A 17,836-nucleotide genomic window follows, 5' to 3' on the forward strand; every position below is an offset into this window, starting at 1 on the left:
AGTAGATCGTGTAATCATCTGCATTATGTCCCCTATCCTATGCAGTCACAACGCTGATTCCGCTCATGTGACGATTCTACTGGACTAGTTACATTCTGCGCCATCCATGTCTGTTGATGGTCCGTATAATCTCCGGCGACTCCCGACATACGCCGGATTGTGTCGACCGACGGCTCCCACCGAGTCACGAACTCGGCGACCGAGGTCTGCCTTCGCGGTGGATGGGAGGGGAGGTTTCTGGCCGTCTTACCGGACGGGACAACACGCGGGCCTGGGGGAGGGATGAGATCTGATAGTCATCGGGACTGACTCCTCACCCCCAACCTCAACTATAATAGCCTTCCTCGCGCGGCGACGGCGTCGGCATAAAGGTACTCCACCCCTTCCCGGGATTAATGCGCTCAGGCACCTGCATCGAAAACGTCCCCTGCGTGGACCTCCGAGCGCGTCGCCTCCACGAGCCCCGTTCCTCCTCCTGGAGCAGCCGGAGGAGCTGCTGCCGCTGCTGTTCCTCCTCGGTGAGCAGCGGCGTGTTGTCCGTGTCGGGGGGCATGCTGTCGAGGGTTTTCTGCGCCCAGATCCACAGTGCGCCGACGGCGTAGACGAATGCAAACGCGCCGGGGAGCGTGATGCACACGACTTCAAGCCGATCCAGGGGCAGCAGGCCTCGTCCGAGGATGTTCAGGACGATGTTCAGCAGCGCGATCACGTTGGACACGAGACACGGTCTGGAGCGGGTGTGCGCGTTAGCTGGGTCTGGGGTGGGATGTGCTGGCGCGCGGGAACATACAGGAACACCGAGTGCAGCAGATACCCCTGTTGGTCGTACTGGAAACAGGCGAGCATGAATGACAGGGTGTATGCGAATGCGATCAACACGGCCGCGGCGACTAATGTACTGGCCTTGTTCACGTGCGTGCTATCGTCGGCGCCGAAGGACAGCGGGATCACGATGTATCTGGCCGGGGTTAGATGGGCTTGTTTGTGGTAGGCGATGGAAACCGACCCGATGAGCAGGAGATAAGACGAGAGCGCGCCCATGAATCTCCATGGTGACCGCACCGTGTCCTCCTGGCTGGGCGGCGGCGGGGGAGGATAGGGCGAGGGAACCGGTGGCACCTCCTGATAGATCGTAGACGCGACGGTCGACATTGCATCAAGACATGTAGGAAGGGTATATCTATTGTGGTATAGGAGACGGTCGTCGTCGATATGGTCGAACGCACAGATGGCGGTCGAGGAAAGGGAGAAGACATAAGGACCGATGTGACACTAAAATGCCCCGGCGTCGTCTGGCGTGCAGTTCAACCGGGGGGGCTTCGTATCCTTCCACAAATAAGGATCAGCCGCAACTCTATCCCTCATGCTGGTCATCGAATGAGCCGCAACTGGGATGTTCGTGAGGAATGGCTGGGTGAGAATGATCTGCAGCCTCAGCCACAGTCATCCGGGCTGATACACGGTGGCTCGCAGCGTGAGTCCGTAAAAATAGTATCATGATCTACGCCGTACAACTAGGGGAGAATGCATCCTGGTACGGAGTACTCTAGACACATTGACATTTTAGACACATTGACATTTTAGACACATTGACATTTGTCATCCATTGGCTAATACAATGGTCTCTAAAAGAATCTAAAACATTCCCAACCGAATATAATACACCAAAATCATTCCATCCTGGATGGGGTCATTTATTTGGCGATCTCAACACCGCCGGTGGCACCCAGGAGACGCTTGATGTCACCGTAGATGGCGAACTGACCAGCAGTCAGGGTACCAACCATGAAGAGACGAGCACCGATACCGGCGTAGGAGCCGCGGAAACCGAGCTCCTTACCGATCTTGACCAGACGGGAGACGGTACCCTCACCGGGCTCACCGGGGGTCTTGTTGATCTTGCTCAGCATGGTGTCAGCGGGCTGGGAGACAAGGGCGGCAGCGAAACCAGCGATGAGACCAGAGCCAAGGTTGACGGCGGTCTTGGAGCCATCAGAGAGGGACTCCTTGTCGACGGAGCGGAAGATAGCCTCGGAGACCTTCTCGAAGACGACGAACTTGGCCATGGTGTAGGGGACCCTATTGTTGTCAGTGGGGGGCGCCTTGTGGGGCGGGTCGATGGAGGAACTTACTGCTTGAAGAGGATGGGACCGAAACCAGAGTAGAAAGCACCAACACCCTCGTTCTTGAGGATCTTGCCGAAACCGCTCATGAGACCGCTAGCGAAGTCAGGCTGAGAGACGAGACGGATACGGGTGGCTTCCAGAGGGCAGAGGGCGATATCGGCGAAGAACTCGGCGCAGGCGGAGGAGGCGAGGTAGACAGCGGTACGGTTGTTGGAGGCAGTCTCATAACCGAGCTGGTTGATGCACTGCTGCTTGAAGAACTCGTAACCACCGAACTTGAAAGCACCCTGGAGGAAGTAACCGGCGGCGGTAGGACCGAAACCAGTGAGGAGAGCGCCAGCACCCTCGTTGGCGACCACCTGACGGAAACCACCGATCATACCACGGTTGTAGGTGACGGGGTCAAGCTGGATTCTGGTCTTGACGCTGCAGAAGGAATGGGGGGTTAGCTTGGAGGATGTTTATTGATAGGCTCCGGAAGTGGTCGGAGCCAGGGAAGGGGTGCGCCTCGACATCAACACGGGTTGCGCATTTCTCGAGACACGACAGGAACATTGACCAGGCATTGACTTACACATCGACGGGAGTGAGAGCACCGTGGGTGACGGAGCAGCAGACAGCACCAGCGAAGGCGAATCTGGAGTAGAGCTGGAGGCCGCTGAGCTGAGGAGCGGCAGCAGCCGGGGCGTCGGTCTTGGGGGCGGCCATTATGGAGTATTATACGTAGGAGAGAGGTACAGAGGAGGAGAAGGAAAGAAACAAGAGGAAGAAGAGAGGAGAGAGCGTGCACAAGTGGAGCACTTGGAGGAGGAAGATGATGATGAGATGGAAGAAATTGAAGGAGGAAGAGTGAAAGGGATGACGGTCTGTCCATACCTGATGGGGCTTTTTTTCTCGGCTCGGCGGCCACTAGCGGCTCCCGAATCCCGAAAACTTTTCGCGGGCCAAAGCGTTGCCACTGGATGCAGCCGGACCCTTGGTACGGGGAGAAGGCCGTCTGGAGGAGGTGTGATGGCATCTGCGTTATTCTCTTCTGAGGATTATTCCTGAATCCTCATCCTCATGGGATTCTCACGTAGTATATGTTTGCCTCAGGATTCAGGCATCTCCGAAAATCGGCATCTTTGCCGGTGCTGACTAAGACCGGCGGACGATTTATTCCGTACAATATGATTGGTGGAAGTTCTCTTGGCTGTGTGCATAATTCGTCAGCCGATTATGCACAGTTCATGATCCAATCACTTATCGTCAATTCATACTTCTTCTACCCCGTAAGTGATCCTTAACCCCCGCTAATGCTTTGAGTAGTGAAACAATACACTACGCCGAATACTACAAGGGTTCAAGGCCTATACAATACAGGTAACAGCTACATCAAACCCATGCCTTTGGTATTCTTGTTATCAGCTTGTCCTAACTATATGTGTAGGTCAGTTGGTCGGGCTTCTTTTGCTAGCACTCACCGAAGCTTTGTTTATTAGCCTTAGCATAGGTTCTTCTATATCAGGTTAGTTTCTCTATACAGTTTGGCAAATGCAAAGACTATGTTATTAAGATCCTTGTATTCTACCTAATGTAGATGTACCATATAAAGTTCCATTAGTAGAGCTACATAGAGCTAATCATATCTAGGGTCTTTGAAAAAAGAACTGAAAATTGAGAAGACGTAAGTATCCTATGCAATAGTGAATAAGGAAGCAGCACACCTAGACAAGGAGCGAAGATCTCTAATTGCACCAGGAATATGATTTATAGACCACGCACCACGATGCCAAACGGCAGTGAGGCGCCTTCCCCGATTAGGCACGCTATATCAGATGCAGCAGTTCGCTGTCACCGCAGACCACGTTGTATACTACTAGTACGACTCCTTTTACTTCAAATTATCCAGCAAGTCTACTGCCAAGAGAGAGTATCCGATATCTATACCTACAAGTACCAGAAAAACTGCCTCCGAATCATGTCACACCTCCCCCCAAATAATCGACAAGCACTGTACCAGCAACTCAATATACAGCGTACCAGTAGTTCTCTACTGCGTACTGCTTGTCTCTCATCCTACACCATGCACACAGCCATCCAGTTCATCTTACCTCGCACCTGCAGCCGTTTTCTATTTTAATTCTGACGTGTAGCACCGACCGCTGCGGATTCATCATGCGGCCCTCAATAGTCTCTCCGCTGATCCCCCTTCCGACTTTTAACCCATTGTACGCTCTCACCATCTCCCAGGAACCTAATAAAATTGCTTTGCTGTTCATACCCCCCAAACAATCACTGTAAACCCCCATGTCTTCCCTCTTCTGCGGTCTATCCCAATGGAGGCATGAGAGACGTCAGCGAAGACGCATCGAGCGTGGGTCAACACTGGCTCAAGCCCTCCTACCCATTCAGGAGACTAACACCACCATCCAACAGAGGCCGCTCAACACCTGGATCAGCTTCCATCATGGAATGCCCCAGATAATACCACCATAATGGAGGCCTTTGAATGGCATGTGCCCGCCGATCACCAGCACTGGCGCCGTCTCCAGCGCGCTCTACCCTCCCTCAAAGCCATTGGCATAGATACTCTCCTCCTCCCTCCCGGGACCAAGGCGATGAGCCCATCAGGGAACGGGTACGACCCCTACGATCTGTATGACATCGGAGAATTTGACCAGAAAGGATCCCGCCCGACAAAATGGGGCTCCAAGGAGGAGCTCCAGGCGCTGACCGCCCATGCAAAAAGCCTGGGCATGGGCGTATACTGGGATGCCGTCCTCAACCACAAGGCCGGTGCCGACTCCACCGAGCGCTTCTCTGCCGTCCGGGTCGACGCCCGACGTATGTAGCTCGAAGTTGATCTGTCGTGACAACCCTTGGCTAATAACTCTGCCATGTAGAACGAGACGTCGACATCGCCCCGGCACGAGAGATTGAAGGCTGGGTTGGGTTCAACTTTGCTGGCCGGGGGAACCGCTATAGCTCGATGGAATACCATTGGCCTCATTTTAGCGGCGTCGACAGGGACGAATCACGGAAGGAGAACGCAATCTACCGAATCGTCGGGGCAAACAAGAAGCGCTGGGCGGAGGATGTAAGTCTCGAAAATGGCAACTATGACTATCTCATGTTTGCAGACCTGGACTATTCCCATCCGGAAGTCCAGCATGACGTACTCAACTGGGTCGACTGGCTCGCGGAACAACTACCTCTCAGCGGCATCCGCTTAGACGCAGCTAAACATTGGTCAGTGGCATTCCAGAAGAAGCTGGTCGATCGCGTTCGCGCGGCCTTCGGAGCCGACTGTTTCATAGTCTCCGAGTACTGGAAAGAGCAGACCGGGTTCATCCTGAACTATCTAGAGAAGATGGAATGTAAGCTGTCCGTGTTTGACTCGGCCCTCGTTGGGCGGTTCTCGACCATCTCCAGAACCAAAGGCGCTGATATCCGCCGCGTCTTCGAGGGCACCTTGGTGCAGAGCAAGCCTGAATATGCAGTTGTAAGTACAAGATGGATTTTTACACCCGGCACGGCCACTTAACACTCACCATCGATAGACGTTCGTGACCAACCATGACACGGTACGTATCGCCACCAGGCGCCCCCCTACAACCCCAGCCCTGTTCTGACAACGTCATACGAAGCAACCAGGACAATCGCTCGAGGTATGTGACGAAACGTCTGTCTCCACACTGTGGCCCTGGCCCGGTGGGCTAACTCTGTCAGGCACTCGTTGAGCCGTACTTCGTACCCCTCGCGTATGCCTTGATCTTGCTACAAAACACGGGCCAGCCGTGCGTCTTCTATGGCGATCTATATGGCCTGCGAGGGGGTGTAAAACACCCAACCGCCCCTGCCTGTGGGGGCCGTCTTCCCATCCTCACCCAGGCGCGGAAGCTGTATGCTTACGGAGAACAGGAGGACTACTATGACCAGCCGAACTGCATAGGTATACGCGTTTGAGCCCGCCCCTTTCACTCGACTTGTATGTACCTGCTAACGCCAAGGAGGGTTCGTCCGCTATGGTAACCGTCAACATCCCTGGGGCCTCGCGTGCATCATGAGCAACGCGGAGGCGACGAGGAAGCGAATGTTTGTGGGGCGCCAACATGCCAAAGAGCGCTGGACTGACATACTCGAATGGAACGACGAAGTGGTCACTATTGATAGAAACGGCTACGGCACTTTCCCGGTGGCCCGGTTGAGCGTAAGTGTCTGGGTGAACTATGCTGCGGACGGGAGAGAAAAGATCGTCAGGGACTTGTAAGTGTCTGGGAGGCAGTGTTGTCGATGGCCTTATAGCGAGCAACATGAGCTAATGAAGATGGGCAGTGAGACGGACATATATAAACCAGTATGATTAATAGATGCGACGCTTTCAATTAATAGCCAATAGTCCGATGGGTTTCACATCTGGAACCAGGTATCATGGACTCTGCTCGCCCTAGTTAGGTGAATCAATGAGCAAGCTTCTTACGTAGTTGCTGATCCGTGAATTTATGGGCCTGGGTCTTAGTCCGTAGATCTGCAGTCCCTTGATACCAAGCCAAAGTGAGAATGGCGTTGCACTCTGCACTTCAGACTTAAGCAAGGGGCTGCGTTAAACTTCCTGACCAAGTATATGGCACTAGATGACGAATGCTCCTGACGATCTTCAGGGACTATGCAATGCAGGTATAATGTAGATGATCATACAGCACTATATAGGATTCGAGAGTCTAGTACAAATCCAGAGCTCCCAAGAGGGTTTGGATGGTGACAAGCTATCGCCATGTTTCACAATTCTCTTCTACCCGATGCCTCTCCGACAGGTTCTCAGAATGGTATGGAGATTTTGTCCCATAGCTTGATATCCCGCTTCTCTAACGATATGGATGCAGAGAAAACTGTGAGAACAGACTCTCGCTGTCATTCTCTTCACAAAGACAGTCAAAAACGACATCTGACGGTCCGCATAGAAGACCCAGAAGGTAGCCCGGAAGAACCAAAGACGATAGTATCCTTTAGCCCTGGTGACCCTGATAATCCTCACAATTGGTCTAAGGTGGTTATCCCCGTGATATCTATCTTCAGAATGCAATAGCTAACGTCCTCGCAGGCACGAAAGCTCTTCGTCATCGCAACATGTACCATTACAACAATGAACGTCACGTACGGAGTGACAGTACCCTCCGGAGCCACGCCCAAAATCGCTCAAGAATTCAATATTCACGACCACGAAGTTTTGGTTCTGATTGTTTCGCTCTTTATCATCGGATATGTGCTCGGGCCTTTCCTGTGGGGACCCCTGACGGAGGCGTATGGCCGAAGATGGCCGTTAATGATTGCTTTCATTTTCTATACTGTCCTCATATTGGGGTCTAGCCTATCTCCTTCATATCCAGTCTTCCTGGTCTTCAGACTGCTCAGCGGCATGGCAGGAATTGCCCCTATGGTATCCGGATTCAGTGTTTGCTCAGACCTCGAACCTGATATTACGGCCCGGGGCCGACTATCCGCATTTCTCACAACGGTGAGCAACCCCTACGCGGAATAGACCAAGATGGCATATTAATCAGGGGTAGGTTGGCAATGCAGGTCCCGCGTTCGGGCCTTTCCTGGGAGGTTTCATTGGCATCGCAGGTTGGAGATGGTGCTTCAGGTTTGTTCTGATTAGCTCTGGCGTTGTACTGCCGATGGCCATCTTCATGCCGGAGACATGCGCGCCAGTTATCTTAAAGCGCCGTGCCGCAAAAATGCGGAAAGAGACTGGGAACATGAACATCGTGTCACCCGCAGATCTGAACCAGCAGTCCTTCCTGAACAAGCTGGCCGTGAATTTCTCTCGCCCCTTTCAGATGCTGTTCAGTGAGCCTATAGTGTACTGCAGTGCTGCGTACATCGCCCTTACTTTTGCCATATGCTTTGTCTACCTGCAAGCCTATCCGATAATCTTTCGAGGTAAGGAAGTGCTGTGCCTCGTCCTTGGTGCAGCCATAGTCTAACCGTTACGTGCTAGGCATCTATGACTTTGACTATACCTACACGGGCATCTGCTTTCTGCCGAGTAAGTTGACGCCAACCTCGTTGCACCATGACAACCTCTCATCATGACCTAGTCTTACTCGGTATCATAATTTCGCATTTTATTTTCCTATGGTATGACGGGTTCCTATCTCGAGCAAAAGCAAGAAAGGCCAGCTGGGCGAGCATCGAGGAATTCCACCGTCTCCCGCTCGCTTGCGTGGGAGGCCCGTTATACGTGGTGTCCCTGTTTTGGATCGGCTGGACTGCGCACCCCAGCATACATCCGGCTGTGCCCGCGCTATCTGGAATCCCGTTCGGCATCGGATTCAACATCAACTTCCTGGGCATGCTCAACTATATCAACGATGCCTATGGCGTGTACTCGGCCAGTGCTATTGCCGCCGTCACCAGCTGTCGATGCTTGGCTGCGGCGGTTTTGCCTCTGGCAGTGAAGCCGATGTTCGATCGCCTCGGGGCGAGTTGGAGCTGCTCGCTTCTCGCGTTTGTGACCCTTCTAGCTTCGCTGATCCCGTTTGTCTTTATACATAACGGGTCGCGCATTCGAGCACATAGCAAGTTCTGTAGGGAGTTGCAACAGACTGGGATACATGGGAAGGCGGCCGATAGCTCTTCTGGCTCGAGCGGTGAAGTCTCCGTGGTTAGTTCAGAGACAGAGGACGTGTAGAAACAGGATAGTCGGTAAGAGGCTCGGAGTTGGCGTGAAGGCTTGCATTTTCTTGTATATTAGGTTGGCGGGATTTGCTGTTCTTGTATATTAGATTAGTGGGATCCCGGGCGTGGTATATTAGATAGGCGGGATTTACTGTCCAGTTAGAATATAGTGTAAAATATAGGCTAGAGAATTCTGCTTTCCATTGATATTCCTAATCGTCGTCAAAGTCAGAATCGCTGAGCCATCCGGTTTCGTAGGTCTCGCGAATCTCTCCGAGCCCGTTGACTATGTTCTCCCGTTCATCGACGCCGACAATGCGTCCAGCAACGGCTTCGAATCTTTTGATTCTTTCCGCCGTGCGCGATGAGGCAGTTAATGTTGCTAGAAGCTTGAGACTCTCTCCTGTCTTGATACCTTTGATCAAGTTTGCTGGGAAGCTGTCCAGAATAGGGAACCTGAGCGGAGTGGAAAAACTATTCCAGGGAACGGCCGTTAGCGAACAATACTCAAAGCTGCCCGATTTTGGTAGCGTTCTCACCTTTGGCACATCGGTTCCGAATTGTGATACTGTCTCCTCCTGATAATACCGATATCTTCGGGAGCGTATTCCTTTTGATCGTTGTCGAGTCCACGCCAAACCTGCACTTGATTGTAGATGTGCGACTCACTGTTTGCTGCTTCGTCGTAGGTAAAGTCCAAATCAAATTCCCTTTGCACCTTGGAGCCCATTTCACTGGAGTCCGTCTCAACCGCTTGCTTGGCTGGAATTGATGTCCCGTCTTTTTGATCGTCTTTATCTAGCATGATACGTGACTGCAACTCAAATATCTTGTGGGTACCGTCATCACCAGCCAAAGACGCTTCAAAATCATGATAGGGACGGAGACGGGTGGGCAGTAAGGCGCTCTCCATCGCCGAACTAATCAACGCTGACGTCTGCCACTCAGAGTTGGGATCAAAATGCACAGATTTCGGAACCCGACTGGGCGGATCGATGATAGGAATATATAGAGACGATTGCGGAGAGATGGCGTGAACGGTCCGGGCTTTATTAATCTCCCGTTTGAGCTGAGCTTGCTACGAGCCTATCAGCCGGACAATAACATAGCAAACACGATGGAAATTAAGGACTTACCAGTGGGGCTTTGGCGCCATCTTCAATCGCCCAAACCCAGATAGCCTTTTTGCCGTACTCGTCGCGCAGTCTGTCGATGTAGCGAGCAGCAAAGCCGCCCCAGGCGTCGTCGGCGCCGGTTAACAGCTGTAACGCTCGCAATTGGTCACACTCCTCTGCGAATGGCCGCACATCACGGTCGAGGAGGTCGTGCTCTTTGTCGAGGTCGCTAAACAGGTCTTCGCCGACGTTCCAGTCCTCGAAGGGCATGGTTCGAGAATTCAGCTCGTAGTCGTTCAGTTGCACGATTGACCGCGGGTGATAGAACAGTCGATTGTAATCAGACCAGTACCGGACAGTCTCTGTTGACAGAGACGGAGCGGGCAGGCCGCTATCGAGACTCTTCTGGTAGTCACTTTGAAGGATTTGGGGCTGTTGCTGAACGACCTCTTTCCCGTCCCTGTAAGGACGTGAGTATCCCTATAGAGAGTCGTATTACTTTCGGGAGACCTTACCATAGACCTTGCCCTGGGTTTGAATCCTCGGTCAATTCGTAGAGGGCATTGTATTTACGCAAGGTGCCAAATGCGCCTTTCAGATCGTATATTACTGTGCGAGGCGTGAAGGTCTCCGATCCATCTGCCCCAACCCCGGGACGAAAATGCACATCATGATCTACTGGAGATTCATCTTGATCGTTGTATGTAAAGTACGACTCCTAAGATATGATGAGCGCACATTCTCTGATCTTATCGGATGTGGGGTCTTACTTGGAGGTTCCAAAAATGCGTGGCAAGATAGTTCGCACGTTGTCCCAGCTGGAGAGTCACAATCTCATGCATGGCGACAGAGAAAGGGGATCAGGGAGAGCGGATGTGGAATGATATCAAAGCGGCTGACTTTATGGATTGGATTGAATTGAATATCAAGTCGGATGCACAGACCATCACGTCGCTTCCAATCTGGGAATAGCGCGGAGTCCCGCTCACGTGCTTACGTCCTCTCGTTCAGGCAGCAATAGTTGTCTGGGCAACTGTCACATGATAAGAGTGCAACAAACAAGGCAAATGTTTTGGTTCTTGTCACCGACAGTGATCAGCCGAGCGCCAACTCCACAACAGCCGGACGGTCAACGCGAAGCGATTGTTATTTATCATCCCAGCACCGCTTCCAGTGTCATGACCCAGTCATCCTAACCTCACCCCAAGTCGACGTCACAAGCCACTCTGGAGCGATGGATTCTCCATCCAGCGTCAGATCGAGCCCTTCGAAGGGGCTCAACAACCCGTTTTCGAGTCCGACAAAAGCCCTCAACCCCCTTTCGCCCGAACGTATGAACCAGCAAAGCATGCCCGGCTCGCCATCGCATTTTGACGACCTGCGAAGCATTCCACGCAAAGGCGGGAGGGGCTTGTCAGATGTCCAGGCGAAAGTCGCCTTCCTGAACAACCTGTCCCGCACGGGCAGCCCAGTATCCCATACACCACCGCCTCCGCCGCCTCAAATGTCATCATCGTCCAGTGGTGGGAGCTCAGCGGCTCTCCAACGTGCCATTCTCGGCCGCGAAGAGGCAGAGTCTGCCCTCGCCAGCGTCTCTGCCGAGCTGTCCGAGTCGCAATCCCGGGAGCGGCGGATCAGCGAGCGCCTCGAGTCCTTACTGGAAGAGTTGCAGAACGCCAAGGAACGACAGGCCCACGAACGATCGGTGTTCGAGAAAGAAATCCGCAAAGCGAGAAAGGAGGCCTTCCGCGCCGGCTCCACGCTGGTCAAGCTCCAGGAGGAGTTGAGAAACTCCAAGTCTGAGGCTAAGGGGTTGAAAGATGAACTTCAGGCCGAGAAAGATGCCAAGGAGCAGGCGAAGCAGGAAGCCTTCGAGCGCGCCTACGCCCTCGCCGGTCTCACGGAGGAAATGGAGGTCCTGAAGGAGCAGCTTCGGGCGGCTCAGACGAACAACCGATCCGACAATTTGGAGGCGGAGGCCCAGGCTATACAGACTAAAGACGCCGGACGGTTGTCGCTGGCAGAAGGGGACCTCGCTCTCTTGGCAACCCCTCGCCCACCGAAGAGACCCGCCGAGGAGCCTGCCGATTCGCCTTTGGAGAACGCCGCCAGCACTAGTACATCCAAGAACACTCCCCCGAAGAAACCGCGACTTTCGGATATCCCTATCGAGGAGCTTTGGGAGTTGGAGCTGGAGCAGGAACGCGAAGATATGGAGAAGGAGATGAACAGCCCAGAGTATCAGATTGCGATGCTCAAACAGTGTCTGAAATGTGAAAGGAGAGCGCTGAAGGATGCCGAAGAGATGATTGAGCACATGAACTGGGAATGCAGCATTGGCTTTTGTCAATGCCGTATCGACGAGACGAGATTGAAGGAAGGAATCTGGAGAAAGGTTAAGGGGCCGCCTGCTGATGTAGGGATGATGTCCTCTGCAGACATAATGCGCCAGAATGAGGCGAACCATTGGAGCCGTTGGTCGCGGATGAAGCCAGAGAACGCTGTGAAGTTGATCGAGATGGAGATGGAGCTTGGACCAGATCCGGGTGCTCCTCGCTATTACACTGTCGCGGAACCCAAGCAAAGTGAAGGACAGCATGATGATGATCAGCAACAAAAGGTGGCTAATCTTGAAGAAAAGAAGACTCGGCAGCTTGAACAGCCCGACGCTGGCGAAAGGAGCATGAAGGAGACACCCCCTACAACGGAGGACCACCCAGAGAAACCGCCCAAGCCACTCGAGGATGTTCCGGAAAAGCGTGAACTCGAAGACGAGATTGAAGTGACCGAGGAAGTGGAAGAAGTTGATGACGAAGAAGAAGAACCTCTCATTACTTTCTCTCCTGCCACCGGAACATTTCATACCATCCCGTCGCCGGCGAGGTCGCCAAAGAAGCATGTCCAGAACGAATCCCCAATTCCTGAACGCCAACGCACCGTGTCCCCCGCGAAATTTGAGAACCAGTCTCCCAAGCTGGCGCTGAACGATGTGCCATTCCAGCCGTGTGAACCTCAACCTCATCACTCCCCGGCTGCTGTCGATGTCCCATGGGACTACCCGTTGCCGAAGTACAACAAGCCTCTGCCTACATTGGAGACCAGGGAGTTCAAGGTGCCCTTGAGAAATGACGCTCCGCCCCATCAGCATGGTGGCTCTGTCTCGGAGACACCCATCAACCGGGAAGAGGCTCTGGCGCAGATCAGAGCACGCAGAGGACGGACCAACACGATGAAACGATCCGTGAGCGCTAATGAAAGCACATTCCGCTCCGGGGGAATGGGCATCACTCCTGTCAGAGTCGCTCGGCGTATCCCTGGTGTCCAGAACGCCGAAAAGAGCAAAAGTGAAGTAAGGAGCCGAAGAGATCTGAGTGCACCCGTCAGGATGTTCCATAAATAAGTCTCTACGTGCAAGAACATGCTTTGGTTTTGGACAGTATTTGCTCTTAGTGATGTTAGTTGTTCGGATTAGCCTTTGTGATACCCTCATGCATGAAGCGAAAAAGGCGTTCTTAAGTCTGTTTCGAGGCGTCTATATCCTTTGACTATTGTTTCCACGATTTATGCTTGTCAACACTTTCTTTATCATTTCCTTATGTGGTCGTGGTTCTTCCAGAGTGGATGTTGATCCCATCACCTTATCTTTACAGTAGCCTCAAATACTCAGTCACAATCAGGAGTTGGTTTCGAACTTTTCAAGCATAGTCTATTTGGACCGTAAGGCTATATATAGTTACCCGGGTGCATCCTTCACAATGCAGCAAAATAACGCCCACGCAGCCAGATTAGATGATAGAGATTCCACAGCACCGGATCCGTGCGCTATCGACGTACGCTTTGCGCCCCCACCACGACCGAACCATCTCCGCGACAAAGACCCGGTCTGCACCGCTCCAGACATCAAGTCCCATCTCGGTCATGTCCTCCGCGGTAATCCGCACGGGCTCATCGTCATCAGAGAGCGTCGGCTCCGAACCGGACGTACCGCGTCCCAACAACCGCGCGGACTCTTCCTCCTGGGTAGACTGTCGGCCGATCGCCACAGACGGCTCTGCGTCATCCTCCGGCTCATCCTCGTAGGGAACGTCGTTATGCTCATCCGGGCCTCCATCTTCGCCGTCGCGGCAGTCATGTCGGGCGATGACATCGGATAGGGTCACAAAGATCTGGGCCGTCAAGCGGCGGAAGTAAGCCACCAAGGCGATCTCCGGGGGCTGTTGCGCGGACAAATCGGCCGCGTGCATGCTGCGCCGGCTACCGGAGCCGGACGGCGGGCTGGGAAGGGCATCCACGCTGGCTAGCAGGCGGGTGTCCTGCTCCAGCTGGTGTTCTTCGTCTTCGTCCTCTGACAAGCCTTCGCGCTTCTCGCCGGCGGAGGCCCACCAGATGAAGGACGAGTATGCGAGGCGGGTCCACGAGAGTGGCTCGACGACCGGGCTGGACGAAAAGGTCGAGGCGGTGTCGGAGTCTGTGTCTGGGTTGTCGGTTTGCGTGTCGGAGTCGTGGTGGGTTTGGCGCAGCAGGCCCTTGTGCAGAGTCGCGAAGCGTCGCGCGTCGCGCTGGGTTGCCTTGAGGTGGACTGCCTGCGTGGTCTTGTGCTTTGCGGCTGGGGTTGGACGGACGGATATCTCCGGGAAGACCTTTTCGGTGGCGTTCCTTGAATGCGGAGGTGGGAGGGTTACGAGAACGTCGAAGAGGTCGGATTTCATCTCCAGGACGCTGTCTGTGCTGCAGGCGATCCAGGAGGCGTCCTGGTTGGCTCCAGGGGACACTCCGATGAAGGAGGAGAGGTAGGGGATGTCGTGGATGCCGACGTTGAAGAGAGGACGAGGGCGCAGAGCGGGGATGTGATCCGGTGGAAGCAGGGGGAGAAGGGAAGTCGGCAATGATGCGATCAAGGACAAATCGTACACTTTGTACATAAGCGATTGCGATGGCCAGGGCGATAGAGACGGGGGGAGGGGGACGTACCGTAATTACAGGGTATCTGGACAGGTGCTTCCGCCATGAAGAGAATCCTTTTGCGGAGTAATGCGGCTCTGTACAAGGGGTATAAGAGGGGACCAAAAGTATCAAGAAAATCAGGGAGCGACGAGGCAGGATGGAAGGGTGTCAGGGCCGGCCTGGGCGTGTCCAGCACGATCGCATCACTAAACGCACGGCTCCGACGCTGGCTGTCAGGTCGTTCTCCGTGAGCGCGCAAGCGGAAGCTCAGGGGCGACTCGAGGGGGGACTCGGGTGCTGCGTTCGACGGGTCACTGCCGCGAATCTCGTGTGCTTCCCAGTATTCAGATAAAGCTTGAGTGTTGGACATATCGGTTGCGTAGTTTCTACGGATCGGAGAGTCCAAGTTAGATATCATTCAATAGGGTCGTATAATGAATTGTATCACTTACTGCGCAAGGTCCTTGAGCTTCGGGGCATGCCTCCAGCTCTTGCCTAGTCTTCCCGAAGTCAACGGGACCAAAACACCGATAGCGAACATCTTCGCGTTCCGTTCAGCCTCCTCTGCAGGGTGGTTGACGAAGGCGCTGATGCCCGCATATTCGTCGTGGATGAAGTACCTGCGGACGAGAAGTTCTTAGCCAGGGAAGGCATGCGCAGTAAATTCACATACACTAGGTCCTCTGAGACATTGTGCAGACCGGACGGAAGGGACTTGTACTCGACGACGCCCTCGACCTCAACTGTTCACGCCAATTAGCCAATGTCAGGCGCGCGTCACGAACCTCTTACCTCCAGGCACAGTACGCTTCCATGATATCACGTAACTGGATCATCAAGAGAGATTAGACTGTCGGACTGGATAACAACTAGAGAACTCAATCACTGCTTACCCAGCCTTGATATCGAAGCGGATGACGAACAAGGCGGCAATGGGGGGCGGCGACTCCATTGCAGACGTGCGGGGCACATCAAGCCCCAGGGGCTTCCTTCTAAACGGGCCAGGGGCCATTTTAGCGATGTGCGTGAGACAAGCAGGGATTAGACCCCATAGGTTATGACAGCGACAGCACAGTCAAAGGAGATGGCTCCATCAAGGAGAAGCGCGCTGAATGCCGAACTCAAGGAGGTTGACGATAACCGGCCGGAGGTGCCTGAGGAGTCTAGTCTAACCGCGTTGGGTTAGCGGGCCACGGGGTTCCATTTAACCCTTTTCGGCAGTCATCTTGTTATTCCATGTGATCTTTTATTTACTCCGTCCGCCGGACATCGAACGACTTCACCAATTTCCTTGTGCGCAATGTCCTCCCAACATCCTCATCCTTATTACCCCCTGGATGCGCAAATTCGCGGATATGCACCCAACGAAGCTACGGTTCTCCAGCTTCTGACGACCGCAAGCGTGGGTGCGACATGCTTGCTGGGAGGGACGCTTGCCCTCGTTAGCCTGGCACGGCCGAGCATGATCAAAGCCGATCGAACCGCAATCCTGTGGTTTGTCCTCTGTATGGATCCTTCCATGGAGTGGGCCCGCGCCGTATAGACTGACAAGGCTCCGTACAGCCGGAACGCTGCACTGCTTTTTCGAGGGCTATTTTATGCTCAACCATGACGACATGGCGTCTGCCCAGGACCTGTTCGGTCAACTGTGGAAGGAGTACGCGTTATCAGATTCGCGGTACATGACGGCCGACACCTTGGTCTTATGTATGGAGACCATGACGGTTGTAAGTTCATCCGCAAGGGCCCCCCGGATGGGGAATGTTTGCGACAACCGCGCTTCGCTAACGATTGTTTTGCTTCTGCCTTCCGACCCGACAGCTTCTATGGGGCCCGCTGTGTTTTCTGGTCGCCTATGCGATCTTCACGCAGAGCTCGCTGCGTCATCCGCTCCAGCTGGTGGTCTGCATGAGCCACCTGTACGGTGACACGCTATACTACGCGACAAGCCTTTTTGACCACTACGTGCATGGACGGCCGTACAGCCGCCCGGAACCGTATTATTTCTGGGTGTACTATTTCCTGATGAATTTTATCTGGATTGTGGTGCCGCTGTGTAGGTCGCCTAGGTTGCCTGTCTCTGGACTCGAACTCACCTTGCGCAGATTATTTTTCGCAAAGCATGCGCGCTATCTCGAGTGCCTTTGAGCGGGCCAAGAGATTTGACATGCAGCAAAAGTCCCAATAAGAAGGGTTGGCTCTCATTGACATTCTCGGCGCCGGATATCTAGATTTAGACTAAACCGAATGTGCGCGATAATCCTCCTAAGCTAAGTCCTATCAGAAGCCGGCACACATACGGGACAACAGTGGACTGTGTACATAACTCGTCCTTGACCCACTACGCGGGAATGGAACTGTCAGAAATCAACCAAACAGGATACATTCCTGAGGACTGCCAAGGGAGTTTTGACAACGGAACCGATCAAGAATGCTGGTTAACTGTAGTTCCCGGCATCCGGAGAGCAGCTTAAGGTAGGACGAGGTGTATGGATGCTATGCACTGGATGTAAGGCGTGGCTGCATTCCAACGTGGACTGCAAGGCGTGTCCTGCTGCGAGATAGGTCGCCCGCGCGGGATGTAGCGGTGGAGGCGTCCAAGAATAGACGGGATGGGAGTTAGCATCTGGCTCTATCAGGGATGTGGCGATCGGATCAACGTCTAAGGGTTAGTGGGATTGGCGTGAACATGGCCGACCATGCAGTGATTGTCATTGCAGAGATGCACACGGGAGAACGCCCAGAGGGAGCGAATCAGAATAGGAAACCCGAAGAGAATACAATGATAATCCCCATGATCCAGCAATCATCGTCATCATAAAGAACAAGGGCGGAATATGCTGTCCGATCTGGGCGATTCCGCTCCTGGTTGGCGGCGCTGCTGATCACTTTTGGTTTCCCCGGCAATTCGGCTGACGATGATGAGGCTGCTTATGTATAGTTGGGTAGACTCGAGCTCGCTCAGTCAGTCTCCCTCAGTCCCAGCTG

General features: G+C 53.7%; 8 protein-coding genes across 8 annotated transcripts; 4 read left to right on the forward strand and 4 right to left on the reverse strand.

Annotated features, from left to right (window-relative positions):
- Positions 1-10: 10 nt before the first annotated feature.
- Positions 11-1,400, reverse strand: BDV59DRAFT_142497 (uncharacterized protein). Its single transcript, XM_073687200.1, has 3 exons — positions 1,007-1,400; positions 791-958; positions 11-728 (listed from the first exon to the last, which is right to left on the reverse strand). Exons 1-3 carry the CDS (start codon positions 1,150-1,152, stop codon positions 326-328), a joined length of 717 nt encoding a protein of 238 aa, XP_073550424.1. The 5' UTR covers positions 1,153-1,400; the 3' UTR covers positions 11-325.
- Positions 1,401-1,548: 148 nt separating this feature from the next.
- On the reverse strand, positions 1,549-2,976 carry BDV59DRAFT_172916 (putative mitochondrial phosphate carrier protein (Mir1)). Its single transcript, XM_073688796.1, has 3 exons — positions 2,701-2,976; positions 2,133-2,552; positions 1,549-2,079 (listed from the first exon to the last, which is right to left on the reverse strand). The coding sequence occupies exons 1-3, from the start codon at positions 2,832-2,834 to the stop codon at positions 1,695-1,697; spliced, it is 939 nt and encodes a 312-aa protein (XP_073550425.1). The 5' UTR covers positions 2,835-2,976; the 3' UTR covers positions 1,549-1,694.
- A 1,422-nt stretch (positions 2,977-4,398) lies between these two features.
- On the forward strand, positions 4,399-6,378 carry BDV59DRAFT_211297 (alpha-amylase; the record flags this gene model as incomplete). The annotated part of the gene is made up of 6 exons (XM_073695778.1): positions 4,399-4,482; positions 4,545-4,952; positions 5,012-5,610; positions 5,710-5,733; positions 5,838-6,060; positions 6,122-6,378. Exons 1-6 carry the CDS (start codon positions 4,416-4,418, stop codon positions 6,376-6,378), a joined length of 1,578 nt encoding a protein of 525 aa, XP_073550426.1. The 5' UTR covers positions 4,399-4,415.
- A 504-nt stretch (positions 6,379-6,882) lies between these two features.
- BDV59DRAFT_211300 (major facilitator superfamily domain-containing protein) lies at positions 6,883-8,901 on the forward strand (the record flags this gene model as incomplete). The annotated part of the gene is made up of 6 exons (XM_073695779.1): positions 6,883-6,999; positions 7,102-7,155; positions 7,210-7,623; positions 7,676-8,051; positions 8,110-8,157; positions 8,210-8,901. 6 exons carry the CDS (start codon positions 6,883-6,885, stop codon positions 8,800-8,802), a joined length of 1,602 nt encoding a protein of 533 aa, XP_073550427.1. The 3' UTR covers positions 8,803-8,901.
- BDV59DRAFT_142513 (misato family protein) lies at positions 8,902-10,798 on the reverse strand. Its single transcript, XM_073687201.1, has 5 exons — positions 10,675-10,798; positions 10,420-10,622; positions 9,926-10,364; positions 9,329-9,867; positions 8,902-9,263 (listed from the first exon to the last, which is right to left on the reverse strand). The coding sequence occupies exons 1-5, from the start codon at positions 10,744-10,746 to the stop codon at positions 9,002-9,004; spliced, it is 1,515 nt and encodes a 504-aa protein (XP_073550428.1). The 5' UTR covers positions 10,747-10,798; the 3' UTR covers positions 8,902-9,001.
- Positions 10,799-10,997: 199 nt separating this feature from the next.
- Positions 10,998-13,496, forward strand: BDV59DRAFT_142526 (uncharacterized protein). The gene has a single exon (XM_073687202.1). The coding sequence runs from the start codon at positions 11,139-11,141 to the stop codon at positions 13,302-13,304; it is 2,166 nt and encodes a 721-aa protein (XP_073550429.1). The 5' UTR covers positions 10,998-11,138; the 3' UTR covers positions 13,305-13,496.
- Positions 13,497-13,689: 193 nt separating this feature from the next.
- On the reverse strand, positions 13,690-15,860 carry BDV59DRAFT_191603 (uncharacterized protein; the record flags this gene model as incomplete). The annotated part of the gene is made up of 6 exons (XM_073691926.1): positions 13,690-14,816; positions 14,876-15,234; positions 15,301-15,468; positions 15,522-15,591; positions 15,641-15,675; positions 15,742-15,860. The coding sequence occupies 6 exons, from the start codon at positions 15,858-15,860 to the stop codon at positions 13,690-13,692; spliced, it is 1,878 nt and encodes a 625-aa protein (XP_073550430.1).
- A 249-nt stretch (positions 15,861-16,109) lies between these two features.
- Positions 16,110-17,696, forward strand: BDV59DRAFT_172923 (EXPERA domain-containing protein). The gene is made up of 4 exons (XM_073688797.1): positions 16,110-16,353; positions 16,412-16,575; positions 16,670-16,904; positions 16,954-17,696. The coding sequence occupies exons 1-4, from the start codon at positions 16,149-16,151 to the stop codon at positions 17,034-17,036; spliced, it is 687 nt and encodes a 228-aa protein (XP_073550431.1). The 5' UTR covers positions 16,110-16,148; the 3' UTR covers positions 17,037-17,696.
- Positions 17,697-17,836: the final 140 nt, after the last annotated feature.

This window comes from Aspergillus ambiguus (genome assembly GCF_047715705.1).
Source record: "Aspergillus ambiguus strain CBS 117.58 unplaced genomic scaffold BDV59scaffold_6, whole genome shotgun sequence".
NCBI lineage: Eukaryota > Fungi > Ascomycota > Eurotiomycetes > Eurotiales > Aspergillaceae > Aspergillus > Aspergillus ambiguus.